We start from the raw sequence: 15,007 nt of genomic DNA, 5'->3' as shown, positions 1-15,007 counted from the left end.
CTGCTTCCTCACTCTCAGAGCATGAGGATCTTTGTACAAACTTCTTTAAGTATTGGCCAGTTTTTCCTGCTGTTGCTTTGAAGTCTGACAGCACTGAGAAAAAAAATCCCCCTGATGCTGAAGATTTTCAGCTGCTCGACTTGGTTTTTCATCTTTGTAGCCCAATTTAACTCTTTACTAAAAGGACCACATGAACATAGCTTGTTCCTGTGTTTCTCCACTGGGTACTTTTTACTGAAACTAGATTCGTGGGGCCTTCATGTAGCCCTGTGTCCTCTTTCCTCTTTTGCTTCTACCCAGATGGGAGTGACTCATTCTTTCTACACACACTTAATATACTATTATAGCATTTCTACACATCTCCCTCAATTCAGACTTAAATTGAAGAAAGTAGGGAAAACCACTAGACCATTCAGGTATGACCTAAATCAAATCCCTTATGATTATACAGTGGAAGTGAGAAATAGATTTAAGGGCCTAAATCTGATAGACAGTGTGCCTGATGAACTATGGAATGAGGTTTGTGACATTGTACAGGAGACAGGGATCAAGACCATCCCCATGGAAAAGAAATGCAAAAAAGCAAAATGGCTGTCTGGGGAGGCCTTACAAATAGCTGTGAAAAGAAGAGAAGCGAAAAGCAAAGGACAAAAGGAAAGATATAAACATCTGAATGCAGAGTTCCAAAGAATAGCAAGAAGAGATAAGAAAGCCTTCTTCAGTGATCAATGCAAAGAAATAGAGGAAAACAACAGAATGGGAAAGACTAGAGATCTCTTCAAGAAAATCAGAGATACCAAAGGAACATTTCATGCAAAGATGGGCTCGATAAAGGACAGAAATGGTATGGACCTAACAGAAGCAGATTAAGAAGAGATGGCAAGAATACACAGAAGAACTGTACAAAAAAGAGCTTCACGACCCAGATAATAATGATGGTGTGATCACTGACCTAGAGCCAGACATCCTGCAATGTGAAGTCAAGTGGGCCTTAGGAAGCATCACTATGAACAAAGCTAGTGGAGGTGATGGAATTCCAGTTGAGCTATTCCAAATCCTGAAAGACGATGTTGTGAAAGTGCTGCACTCAGTATGCCAGCAAATTTGGAAAACTCAGCAGTGGCCACAGGACTGGAAAAGGTCAGTTTCATTCCAATCCCAAAGAAAGGCAACGCCAAAGAACGCTCAAACTACCACACAATTGCACTCATCTCACACGCTAGTAAAGTAATGCTCAAAATTCTCCAAGCCAGGCTTCAGCAATATGTGAACCGTGAACTTCCTGATGTTCAAGCTGGTTTTAGAAAAGGCAGAGGAACCAGAGATCAAATTGCCAACATCCGCTGGATCATGGAAAAAGCAAGAGAGTTCCAGAAAAACATCTATTTCTGCTTTATTGACTATGCCAAATCCTTTGACTGTGTGGATCACAATAAACTGTGGAAAATTCTGAAAGAGATGGGAATACCAGACCACCTGATCTGCCTCTTGGGAAATCTGTATGCAGGTCAGGAAGCAACAGTTAGAACTGGACATGGAACAACAGACTGGTTCCAAACAGGAAAAGGAGTACGTCAAGGCTGTATATTGTCACCCTGTTTATTTAACTTCTATGCAGAGTACATCATGAGAAACGCTGGACTGGAAGAAACACAAGCTGGAATCAAGATTGCTGGGAGAAATATCAATAACCTCAGATATGCAGATGACACCACCCTTATGGCAGAAAGTGAAGAGGAACTCAAAAGCCTCTTGATGAAAGTGAAAGTGGAGAGTGAAAAAGTTGGCTTAAAGCTCAACATTCAGAAAACAAAGATCATGGCATCTGGTCCCATCACTTCATGGGAAATAGATGGAAAAACAATGGAAACAGTATCAGAATTTTTTTTCTGGGCTCCAAAATCACTGCAGATGGTGACTGCAGCCATGAAATTAAAACACGCTTACTCCTTGGAAGGAAAGTTATGACCAACCTAGATGGCATATTCAAAAGCAGAGACATTCCTTTGCCAACAAAGGTTCGTCTAGTCAAGGCTATGGTTTTTCCTGTGGTCATGTATGGATGTGAGAGTTGGACTGTGAAGAAGGCTGAGCGCCGAAGAATTGATGCTTTTGAACTGTGGTGTTGGAGAAGACTCTTGAGAGTCCCTTGGACTGCAAGGAGATCCAACCAGTCCATTCTGAAGGGAGATCAGCCCTGGGATTTCTTTGGAAGGAATGATGCTAAAGCTGAAACTCCAGTACTTTGGCCACCTCATGTGAAGAGTTGACTCATTGGAAAAGACTCTGATGCTGGGAGGGACTGGGGGCAAGAGGAGAAGGGGACGACAGAGGATGAGATGGCTGGATGGCATCACTGACTTGATGGACGTGCGTCTCAGTGAACTCTGGGAGTTGGTGATGGACAGGGAGGCCTGGCATGCTGCGATTCATGGGGTCGCAAAGAGTCGGACATGACTGAGCGACTGATCTGATCTGACACATCTCCCTCACTTCATGTACCCTTTTTGAACAACAGGTTATTGTTTCCCCTGGTTTTTTCCAGACTTGGAAAAAAGATTTAAAGAGACTTTATTATTCCTCTTATAACAAAAAAGAAAACAGAACAATTTCCTTACTGAATATTGAAGTATGTGAATTTCCTGTTTTGTTTTTTGTTTTTTTTTTTTTGCTTTTGGTGGGTATTAATGCCATAATGACAATAGCTTGTGTCACAAGAGGCTACTGAATATAATAACATTTAGCAGTTTTATTGACACATGTTTTACAGTTAGAATTACATTAACCTGTATATAGCAATCAAGTCTGTAAAGTTTACTCAATTTCATTTTGTTACAAATAGTTTGCAGTGTTCAACTGTTTGTCATACTACCTGTGATTTAAGCAGATAGATGAATATTTTTTGTAACCAAAATTTAGTAGCTTTGAATTGAGGTAAGAAGCTATCAAACAGGTAGACATTTGAGATCAATAATTGTTCTATTTCAGATGCCTTAAATAATAGAATCTCGAGTGAGTGTTGAATTTCTCAGATGGTCATATGCTTACTCCTCTAAACTAAAAAATGGAACAGGGAGATGGATCGAGGGAAGGAAGGAAGAAAAAGGAAGAAAGAATGACATGTTATGCAATGGCTGGTTTTATTTAATGAAAAACAATTTTGTAATATTTTCCTGTAATATTCATGCCATAGCACTTTTTGCACTTTATTATAATTGTTTCTTTTACTGTTTATCTTCACTCAATCCTAAAGTTTGTATAGGCAGGGATCATGTCTTTCTTGCTCATTACTGAAATCCCCAGCACAATATCTATATATCTATAAAGCTATATTTGTCTCTATATGGGTATTATATATATTCAAATAATATCAATTTTATTGAGGTATAATTGATGTACAATATAAGTTTCAGGTGTACAACATAGCAATTCATAATTTTTAAAGGCTATATTCTATTTAGTTATTTTCAAGTATTGACTATACAAGGACCTACTGTATAGCACATGAAACTGTATTCAATATCTTTCAATGACCTATAGTGGAAAAGAATCTGAAAAGAATTATGAACAGGAAACAAATTTTATTTTTTAAAAGGTCACTCTGTGTGAGGAGACTGGGTTATAGGGGTTAAGAGTAAAAGAAGGGCCACTATTTGGGAGAGGTGAGTAGCTTAGATTAGGATTGTAGTGGTGGCAGAAGGGGAAACAAGATTCAGAATATATTTGAAAGTGGAGCAGTGAGGACTTGCTGATGCATTCAGTGTTGGGTGTAAGAGAGATGATCCAATATTGCATAATGGGTAGCTGTAAATAGCAAATAACTGTAGAATGAATTGTATAGCTCAAAGGAGAGGATGGAGCTGGAGATACACATTTGAAAGTTACAAATGCCATTCAGGTGGCATTTAAAGCCATGTGACTAGATAAGCTCTTCAAAGGGGCGAGTGAAGAATGAGAAGACTTAAAGGCAGAGCTCTGGGTCACTTCAATGAAGACACTGAGAGCAGAGGAGGAGGATGCAACAGAGAGGAAGAGGTCCCAGAGACAGGAGGAAATTCTGGAGCATGGGGAGTCCTCGAAGTCAAGTGGGAAAGTGTTTTAAAGTGGAATTAGACTATTGCTGTCAAGTGTTCAAAAACAGTGACGTCTGAGACTACCCATTATAAGTTGTGGGTGACCTTTTAAGTTGCTAGCTTGAAATTTTCAGAAGCCTTTCTTGAAAACTTGACATTTCTCTGAAGCACTGCCTCCTTGGAGGGATCACTTAACCTCTGATTTTCATTCTCTTTTATTTTTTTTCTCTTGTCTCTTCTTCATGACTTTTCATCATCTTCCCCACTCAATGAAGCAAGTAACTACTCTGTCTCCCTTTCAAAGTGAACAAGTGTTATTTTCCAGAGCAGCCCCATTTAGGAAGCCCAAGTTTTGGTTTCCAGAACAATACGATATTTACCAATTGCTCAAGGGTTATATAAATGCTTTTTATATGAATACATGGGATATGGGAGTGGAAAGAGCAATTATTTAAAAAAAATATTTAAAAATCATATATAAATATTAAAAGATAAGTCTGAGTTTAAGGTGCCAATAGCTCTTGAATCATCATTTTAGGAGAGAGAATGCTGCCGTTTGGAAAGTGGTGTTTGGCATCAATAACCTAGACCACCCATCAACGTTCATGCAGATGCGCCTTGTGAAAACCATCATCCTGCATCCTCGCTACAGTCGAGCGGTGGTGGACTACGACATCAGCATAGTGGAGCTAAGCCAAGATATCAATGAAACAAGCTACGTCCGACCCGTCTGCTTACCCAGCCCGGATCAGTCCTTAGAACCTGATACTTATTGCTATATCACAGGCTGGGGACATATGGGCAACAAAAGTAAGTCAAGATTCTTGGGAGCATTCACCTTTCAGCTTTTAACTGGAAAACACTAGGGTACTTCCTAACCTTTGGTAATCATTTCCCGTTTTCACTTATAACAGAGAGTCTCAAATAGCATATGTGTCACTCCCCCTTCCATGCAAATTGCAGAAGTCAATACTTCATCATGCCCTTAAACCTGCAAACCCAAAGGAAACTTCAGAAGTCCCTCTCTATACCTCATTTCTCCAGGGAGCCCCTACAGATGGTTGGAGCTGACATGCAAGATCAGTCATCCCTGCCTTGATAGGGATTGTATTGAATCTAGATTGCTTTAGGTAGGATAGTCATTTTGACAATATTGATTCTTCCAATCCATTTGTTTGTGTTATCTTTGATTTCATTCATTAGTGTCTTATAGTTTTCTGAGTACATGTCTTTTGTCTCCTTAGGTAGGTTTATTCCTAGGTATTTTATTCTTTTTGATGAGATGGTAAATGTGATTGTTTCCCTGATTTCTGTTTCTGATCTTTTGTTGTTTGTGTATAGGAAGGCAAGAGATTTTTGTGTATTAATTTTATATCCTGCACCTTCACCAAATTCATTGATAAGCTCTAGTAGTTTTCTGGTAGGATCTTTAGGATTTTCTATGTATAATATCAGGGCTTCCCTGGTAGCTCAGAGGTTAAAGCGTCTGCCTGAAATGCAGGAGACCAAGGTTCGATCCCTGGGTTGGGAAGATCCCCTGGAGAAAGAAATGGCAACCCACTCCAGTACTCTTGCCTGGAAAATCCCATGGACAGAGGAGTCTGGTAGGCTACAGTCCACGGGGTCGCAAAGAGTCGGACACAACTGAGTGACTTTGCAAACAGTGAGAGTTTTTTCTTCTGTTCCAATGAGGATTCCTTTTGTCTTCTCTGATAGCCGTGGCTAGGACTTTAAAAACTATGGTGATTATTCATAGTGGCGAAAGTAGACATTTTTGTCTTGTTTCTGATCTTAGAGGAAATACTCTTTTTTTCACCATTGAGAACATACAGAAATTTAGAACTTTGTACTGCTGTCTCTCAGCTGCCTGTAAAGGACTCTTACTTTGCTTGACCTGTTAAAAGTTTAGAGTAAGAATTTAATCGATATTTTCTTTAATAGTAAGCACTGGCCATGCCAACTATGTCAGGGTAGTACTGTAGCTCTCAGGGATGATGATACATGTCGGTGTCCTGTTACCCACCTTTTGTTGTTTAGTCACCAAGTCATGTTTGACTCTTTGTAACTCTATAGACTGTAGCCTGCCGGGGCCCCCGTCCATGGGATTTCCCAGGCAAGAACTTTCAGACAAGCTGGAAATCACACATTCTCTCTGCTGACACTAAGGGACACTTTTCCCTTTGGACATCTTTCTGACACATCTTCTAGGATTAAAGGTCCTGATCTAATGATGGCTACTATAGCACATGGTGAGATAACATTGTTTAAACCAAGGATGGGGCAACCATTCCCCTGTTACTCTGAACAGATGATCTGAACTTTAGCAGAATGGACTCACATGCTTAGCTGTCACACAGCAGACAGCCTCCATCTGGGGCAGAGCTCTGGCTTGATTATTTTAATTGTAATACCAATTGTTTATGTTGCCACATGTAATAAGAGAGGGAGGCAGTTCCCTGGTGGGGCTAGTGGTTAAGATTCAGTGCTTACACTGCAGAGGCCTGGGTTCCATATCGGGCAGGGGACCCATCCTGCATGCTGTGTAGTGCAACCAAAACACAAAAAATAAATTAGAAAACCCATTTGTAAAAAATGAAAGGGAAACCATGAGCCAGGTTACTTAACCAGTCTGTGCCTCCATTTTCTCATTAACAAAATGGAGGCATTTGACTAATGGAATGACCATCAGCACTTCTAATTGGAAAAGTTTGAGTCTAAATGAGCTTTGTCTTTGAAATAACATTCTAAGAATATGGTTTTCTTGATATAAAAATGTAATGATTTCCTGTATGACTAGCCTAATTTTTGAGTCATTTTACCCTCATGTTTTATTTCTCTTAAAAAAAAAAAAAAATCCAGTGCCTTTTAAGCTGCAAGAGGGAGAAGTACGTGTTATTTCTCTGGAACAATGTCAGTCCTACTTTGACATGAAGACCATCACCAACCGGATGATCTGTGCTGGCTATGAGTCTGGCACGGTTGACTCATGCATGGTAAGTTGCTCAGTGCTTACCAAAGAGATTCAATTCTGCAATAGGTTCAGTGGGTCCATATAGGCTCATTATTATTCATGTGTGGCTCTTTGGGAAAGTTTTTTGAAAATAATTTGTTATGTTTCCAGTATCTCTTCTAAATACTTTTTAATAACTCACTGAATTCTCACAATCATCACTTGTGGGAAACAAGGGACCATAGAGGTTAAGTAATTTACCCCATATCACCCAGGACTAAGGTGGTAGAATGAAGTTATGAATGTGCTTGGCCACTAACTATCCTAGAAGCAAGGATTAATGTGAACACATTTCTCTGTATTGCCAATATGACCTGGAGGTTCACTAAGAACTAGGGCCTCAGGACAGCTCTCTACAGCACTTTTCAGACAGGGATGCTCCACAGTGCACTGCAAATGTTCAAGTTTGTCTTAGTCTAATTTTATGCAGCTTTTTTGTTGTTGTTAATTCTATTTTTCTCTTACTTCAAGTTGAATGAAAGTCTTTTAAAAACCAAAGCAAAACAGAGTTTGTTATTTTGCCAGGCAGGCCTAACCTCAACTGTATAATGAAATGGTAACTGCTCAAGGGAGGGGATGGAAGGCTGATTCTTGAAAGAGAAATTAAGGCCCAACATAGACATGGGTGTGGTCATGCTCATATAATAATGTCTAATAAGAACTGGGTCCTGTCAACTTCTTTAGTGGTGGCAGTTCCACACTGTGGGCATCTTAGACACATACCAGACGCTCTCTAACAAAACCCCAGATAAAAGAAGAGAGACAAAAGGCTACTTTTTTACCAAGTCTATTCATCAGAACCTCTCATTATCTTCCTCAACTGCCTCAACAGGACACATCGCAGGCCATGGTCCTCTGTTAAGGTCTAGAAACCAAGGGACTCAATATTGAAACCAAACTTTGGCCTGAAGTCTACTATTATGAAAAGGAAAAGAGGACCAAATTGTGCCTTTATCTCTGTATCCTTCTTTCATTTCGAATCGCTGCTGCTTCACTTGTTTTCCAGCTAACATGTCTACCTATCTCACTAAGCTTAGCTCAAAATCTACTCTTAAGGGATCCTATGTTCCCCTCCAGCTGGAAGCAATCGCTCATTCTTTTGAAGACTCCTTTATTTATAGCCCTTAGATTTTGCTTTCATGTAAAGTTTTTCTCATTATCCAAGTGGACTTTTGGCCCTTTTATGGTAAAAATAGCTCCTTACTTGTTTAGACATTAGCACAGAATCCTCCAAAAAATAGGTTCTAAATAATTATGTGGCTAAGTTTCTGATCTGGAAATGTAGGGATGCTGTAAACATATCCCATTTTAATAACTAGCATAAATAAGTGGTGGTAGTGGTGGTTCAGTCACTAAGTTGTGTAGCACAGCATAAATCAGGATCTTAATTCTTTTATATAAGAGGAGATGAAAAGACTGGAATATGTCTAATCAAAATATTTCCAGTAAATTTTGCTTAAAAATCAATCAGGCTTTCAGACAGAACAATTTAGTCAGCCCCTTGAAAGGCCTATGCTTATTGGCTGGGCTTGTGTGCTCAGTTGTGTCTGACTCTTTGTGACTGCATGGACTGTAGCCCACCAGGTTCCTCTGTCCATGGATGTTTCCAGGCAAGACTATGGAGTGGGCTGCCATTTCCTCCTCCAGGGGCTGTTCCTGACCTAGGGTTTGAACCCATGTCTCCTGCCTTGGCAGGCAGACTCTTCACCACTGAGCCACCAGGGCTTCTCATTAGTTAGGTTTATGGCATTGGTAAGTTATGAATATGATGATCACTACTTCTAGGAAATGGCATGATATATTCAAACCTGAAAGAGAAAATGTTCAACCTAGGATACTCTACCTAGAAAGATTATCATTTAGAATAGAAAAAGATAAAGAATTTCTCAGACAAGCAAAAACTAAAAGAATTGAGCAATATTAAACCAACCTTAAAATAAATATTAAAGGGTCTTCTCTAAGTAGAAAAGAAGCAACAATCTATTGGAAAGAAAAAAAAAATCACAGGAGGAGAAGCAAATATGTAAAAGGATTGTTCAGTTCAGTCGCTCAGCTGTGTCCAACTCTTTGTGACCCCATGAACCACAGCACACCAGGCATCCCTGTCCATCACCAACTCCTGGAGTCCATCTAAACCCATGTCCATTGAGTCAATGATGCCATCCAACCATCTCATCCTCTGTTGTCCCCTTCTCCTCTTGCCCTCAATCTTTCCCAGCATCAGGGTCTTTTCAAATGAGTCAGCTCTTTGCATCAGGTGGCCAAAGTATTGGAGTTTTAGCCCGAAGAAAATGAAATACAAAAAAGCAAAATGGCTGTCTGAGGAGGCCTTACAAATAGCTGTGAAAAGAAGAGAAGCAAAAAGCAAAGGAGAAAAGGAGAGCTATACCCATTTGAATGCAGAGTTCCAAAGAATAGCAAGGAGAGATAAGAAAGCCTTCCTCAGTGATCAATGCAAAGAAATAGAGAAAAACAATAGAATGGGAAAGAGTAAAGATCTCTTCAAGAAAGTGAGAGATACCAAGGGAACATTTCATGCAAAGATGGGCTCGATAAAGGACAGAAATGGTGTGGACCTAACAGAAGCAGAAGATATTAAGAAGAGGTGGCAAGAATACACAGAAGAACTATACAAACAAGATCTTCACGACCCATATAATCATGATGGTGTGATCTGGCTCACCTAGAGCCAGACATCCTGGAATGTGAAGTCAAGTGGGCTTTTAGGAAGCATCACTATGAACAAAGCTAGTGGAGGTGATGGAATTCCAGTTGAGCTATTCCAAATCCTAAAAGATGATGCTGTGAAAGTGCCACACTCAATATGCCAGCAAATTTGGAAAACTCAGCAGTGGCCACAGGACTGGAAAAGGTCAGTTTCATTCCAATCCCAAAGAAAGGCAATGCCAAAGAATGCTCAAACTACTGCACAAATGCACTCATCTCACACACTAGTAAAGTAATGCTCAAAATTCTCCAAGCCAGGCCTCAGCAATATGTGAACCGTGAACTTGCAGATGTTCAAGCTGGTTTTAGAAAAGGCAGAGGAACGAGAGATCAAATTGCCAACATCTGCTGGATCATCAAAAAAGCAAGAGAGTTCCAGAAAAACATCTATTTCTGCTTTATTGACTATGCCAAAGCTTTTGACTGTGTGGATCATAATAAACTGTGGAAAATTCTGAAAGAGATGGGAATACCAGACCACCTGACCTGCCTCTTGAGAAACCTGTATGCAGGTCAGGAAGCAACAGTTATAACTGGACACGGAACAACAGACTGGTTCCAAATAGGAAAAGGAGTCCATCAAGGCTGTATATTGTCACCCTGCTTATTTAACTTCTATGCAGAGTACATCATGAGAAACGCTGGCTGGAGGAAGCACAAGCTGGAATGAAGAGTGCCAGGAGAAATATCAATAACCTCAGATGTGCAGATGACACCACCCTTATGGCAGAAAGTGAAGAGGAACTAAAAAGCCTCTTGATGAAAGTGAAAGAGGAGAGTGAAAAAGTTGGCTTAAAGCTCAACATTCAGAAAACGAAGATCATGGCATCTGGTCCCATCACTTCATGGGGAAATAGTGTAAACAGTGGCTGACTTTATTTTTCTGGGCTCCAAAATCACTGTAGATGGTGACTGCAGCCATGAAATTAAAAGACACTTACTCCTTGGAAGGAAAGTTATGACCAATCCAGACAGCATATTCAAAAGCAGAGACATTACTTTGCCAACAAAGGTCCATCTAGTCAAGGCTATGGTTTTTCCAGTGGTCATGTATGGATGTGAGAGTTGGACTATAAAGAAAGCTGAGCACCGAAGAATTGATGCTTTTGAACTGTGGTGCTGGAGAAGATTCTTGAGAGTCCCTCAGACTGCAAGGAGATCCAACCAGTCCATCCTAAAGGAGATCATCAGTCCTGGGTGTTTGTTCATTGGTAGGACTGATGTTGAAACTGAAAAGGACTGAAGATCACTTAAATATGCAAGTACAGAGATTAAAAAGCAATCAGAATTTTTGTAAAAGTGACTATAATAAATTTAAAGCAAGTAGCTATAGTAATGGGTCAACATATTTGAACTCCATAGTAATCACAAATTAAACACATAGAAAATAGTTTCACAAAAACCTAAAAGGAAGGAACTCAAGCACACTTCAAAAGAAAATCATCAAAGCACAAAAGGAAAAAAAAAAAAATAAATGAACTCAAAGAACTATAAAAACAACTGGAATAAGGTTTAAAATGGTAATATGTACATATATAATTATTTTTTATTTTATATTGGGGTATAGGTGAGTTATTGTATTGTGTTAGTTTCAGGTGTACAGGAAAGTGGTTCAGTTATATCCATTCTTTATCAGATTCTTTCCCCATGTATGCTATTACATAACATTAAGTAGAATTCCCTGTGCTATACAGTAGGTCGTTGTTAGTGATCTGTTTTCTACATTGTAGTGTGTATATGTTAATTCCAAACTCCTAATTTGTCCCCCTCCCCACCTTTCCCCTTTGATAACTGTGTTTGTTTTCTAAGCCTGTGGGTCTATTTCTGTTTTGTAAATAAGTTCATTTATATCATCTCTTTAGATTCCAAATGTAAGTGATGTGATATTTGTCTTTCTCTGACATAATTCAATTAGTGTGATAATCTCCAGGTCCATCCATGATGGTGCAAATGGCTTTATTTCATTCTTTTTCATGGCTGAATAATAATTCATCATATATATGTAGTATATTTTCTTTACCTATCATTCTATTGGCAGTTAGGTTGCTTCCATGTTTTGGTTATTGTAAATAGTGCTGCAATGAATATTGGGGTGCATGTATCTTTTTGAATTGTTTTTTTCCCCAGATATATGTCCAGGAGTTGCTGGATCACATGGTAACTTTTAGTTTTTTAAGGAACTTCTGTACTATTCTTCATAGTGATTGTACCAATTTACATTCCCACCTACAGTATAGGAAGGGTTACGTTTTCTCCACACCCTCTTCAGCATCTACTGTTTGTAGACTTTGATAATGGCTCTTCTGACTAGTCTGAGTTGATACTACAGTGTAGTTTTGATTTGCATTTCTCTAATAATTAGCAACGTTGAATATCTTTTCATGTTCTTTTTGGTCATTTGTAACACTTCTTTAGAGAAATGTTTCTCTCCTGCCCATTTTTGATTGGGTTGTTTGATTTTTTTTGATATTGAGCTTCATGAGCTGTTTGTATATTTTGGAGATTAATCCCTTGTTAGTTGCATCCTTTGCAAATATTTTCTCCCATTTTTGTAAGTTGTCTTTTTGTTTTGGTGGTTTCCTTTGCTGTGCAAAAGCTTTTAAATTTAATCTCATTTGGTTATTGTTTTTATCTTCATTACTATAGGAGGTGGATTGAAAACGATCTTGCTATGGTTTATATCAAACAGTGTTCTGTCTATGTTTTCCTCTAAGAGTTTTGTAATATCCAGTCTCACATTTAGGTCTTTGAGTTTATTTTTGTGCATAGTGTTAAGGAGTATTTTAATTTCATTCTTTTATATGTAGCTCTCCAATTTTCCTAGCACCACTTACTGAAGAAGAGACTGTCTTTTCTCCATTGTATATTCTTGCAGTCTTTGTCATATTAATTGACCATAGTTATTTGGACTTATTTCTAGGCTTTCTATCCTGTTGCATTGATCTATAAGACTGTCTTTGGGCCAGTACCATACTGCTTTGATTACTGTAGCTTTACAATATATTCTGAAGTAACAGAGCCTGATTTCTCAGCTTTTCTTTCTTTCTCAAGATTGCTTTGATTGTTTGGGATCTTTTGTGTTTCCATACAAGTTATAAGATTTTTTTGTTCTAGATCTGCAAAAAATGACATAGTAATTTGATAGGGATTGCACTGAATCTGTAGATTACCTTGGGTAATATAGTCATTTGGACAATACTGATTCTTCTAATCCATGAACATGGTAGGTATATCTTTCCATTTATTTGTGTTTTCTTCAATTTGTTACATCAGTATCTTATAGTTTTATGAGTAGAGGTCTTTTGTCTCCTTAGGTATGTTTATTCCAAGGTATTTTATTTTTTTGATGAAACAGTAAATGGGATTGTTTCCTTAATTTCTCTTTCTGACCTTACATTGTTAGTGTCTACAGATTCAACATACTTATGTGTATTAATTTTGTATCCTGCAACTGTACCAAATTCTTTGATGAGTTCTAATAGTTTTCTTGTAGCATCTTTAGGATTTTCTACATGTAGTTATCATGTCATCTGCAAACAGTGACAATTTTACTTTTCATAATTTGGATTACTATTCTTTTTCTTCTCTGATTGCTATTGCTGGGACTCTCAAAACTATGTTGAGTAGAAGTGGCAAGACAAGACATCTTTGTCTTGTACCTAATTTTAGAGGAAATGCTTTCAGCTTTTCACCACTGAGTATGATGTTTAGCTGTGGGTTTGTCACATGCTGTGCTGTGCTCAGTTGTGTCTGATTCTTTGTGACCCCCATAGACTGTAGTCCGCCAGCCTCCTCTGTCCATGGGGATTCTCCAGGCAAGAATACTGGAGTGGGTTGCCATGTCCTCCTCCAGGGGAATCTTTCCAACCCAGGTATTGAATCCAGGTCTCCCACATTGCAGGTAGATTCTTTACTGACTGAGCCACCAGGGAAGCCCAAAAATACTGGAGTGGGTAGCCTATCCCTTCTCTGGGGGATCTTCCTGATCCAGGAAATTGAACCAGGGTAGCCCATATATGCCTTTATTATGCTGAGTTATGTTCCCTCTATGCCCACTTTTAAAAAATGGGTATGGAGTTTTGTCCAAAGCTTTTTCTACATTTATTGAGATGATAATATGGTTTTTATTGTTCAATTTGCTAATGTTCACACCACAAAGTGGGTATAGAGGGACTATATCTCAACATAATAAAAGTGATTTGTGACAAACTTACAGCTAGCATAATACCCAATGGTGAAAAACTGAAAACCTTGAAGGGGAAGAAAACTGTCATTATTTGCAGATGATATGATACTGTATATAGAGAATCCTAAAGTCTCCATACAAAAACTATTAGAACTAATAAATGAATTCAGCCAGGTAACAGAATACAAGATTCATATACAGAAAGCTTTTGCATTTCTTTACACTAAATGGAATATCAGAAAGAAAAAATTGAAAAAAAATCATTTTTAAAATCATGTTAAAAAATACCTAAGAATAAACTTAACCAAGGAGGTGAAAACCCCTATGTACTGAAAACTAAAACATTGTAAAGAACACTGAAGATGATTCAAAGAAATGGAAAGATATCCAATGCTCTAGGATTTAATGAATTAGTATTGTAAAAATGGTCATACTACCCAAAGCAATCTACATATTTAATGCCACCCCTGTTAAAAAATCCTGATCAGTGAAGAACTCTTTCCCTGATGCTGGGAAAGATTGAAGGTGGGAGGAGAAGGGGACGACAGACGATGAGATGGCTGGACAGCATCACCAACTCAATGGACCTTAGTTTGAATAAACTCCAGGAGTTGGTGATGGACAGGGAGGCCTGGTGTGCTACAGTCCATGGGGGTTGCAGAGTCAGACATGACTGAGCAACTGAACTGAACTGTCAAAATACTTGTGACTTTTATTTGTTCTAGTTCTGTAAAAAAAAAAAAAATTCTAAAATTTATGTGGAATCACAGAGGATCCAGAATTGACAAAGCAACTCTGAGAAAAAAAGAACAAAACTTGGAGACATACTCATTCTAGATTATACTACAAAGCTACAGGAATCAAAATAGCATGGTAACAGACATATGGATCAGTGGAACAGGATACAGGCCAAAAATAAACCCACACATTTATGGTAAATCTCTGAGGCAAGAATACAATGCAAAGAAGACAATCTCTTCAATAAGTGGTGTTGGGAAAAACTGGACAGCT

At 38.6% G+C, this 15,007-nt stretch overlaps 1 protein-coding gene and 1 non-coding gene across 4 annotated transcripts in view; both read left to right on the top strand.

Annotated features, from left to right (window-relative positions):
• The window catches only part of CORIN (corin, serine peptidase), a 309,411-nt gene that overhangs the window by 289,875 nt on the left and 4,529 nt on the right, over positions 1-15,007 (top strand). For all 3 annotated transcript variants that reach the window (XM_005207933.5, XM_024993569.2, XM_002688245.6), the window contains 2 exons: positions 4,612-4,883; positions 6,933-7,066. In XM_005207933.5, coding sequence (XP_005207990.1) covers positions 4,612-4,883; positions 6,933-7,066 — 406 coding nt within the window. The remainder of the gene's footprint in view (positions 1-4,611; positions 4,884-6,932; positions 7,067-15,007) is intronic.
• TRNAF-GAA (transfer RNA phenylalanine (anticodon GAA)) lies at positions 5,533-5,604 on the top strand. Its single transcript has one exon. It is a non-coding gene; the product is annotated as a tRNA-Phe (tRNA).

The sequence above is a fragment of the Bos taurus genome, chromosome 6 (assembly GCF_002263795.3).
Source record: "Bos taurus isolate L1 Dominette 01449 registration number 42190680 breed Hereford chromosome 6, ARS-UCD2.0, whole genome shotgun sequence".
NCBI classification, from domain to species: domain Eukaryota; kingdom Metazoa; phylum Chordata; class Mammalia; order Artiodactyla; family Bovidae; genus Bos; species Bos taurus.
The sequence above is the reverse complement of the archived record's forward strand: the minus strand, read 5'-3'. Positions and strand labels throughout refer to the sequence as shown.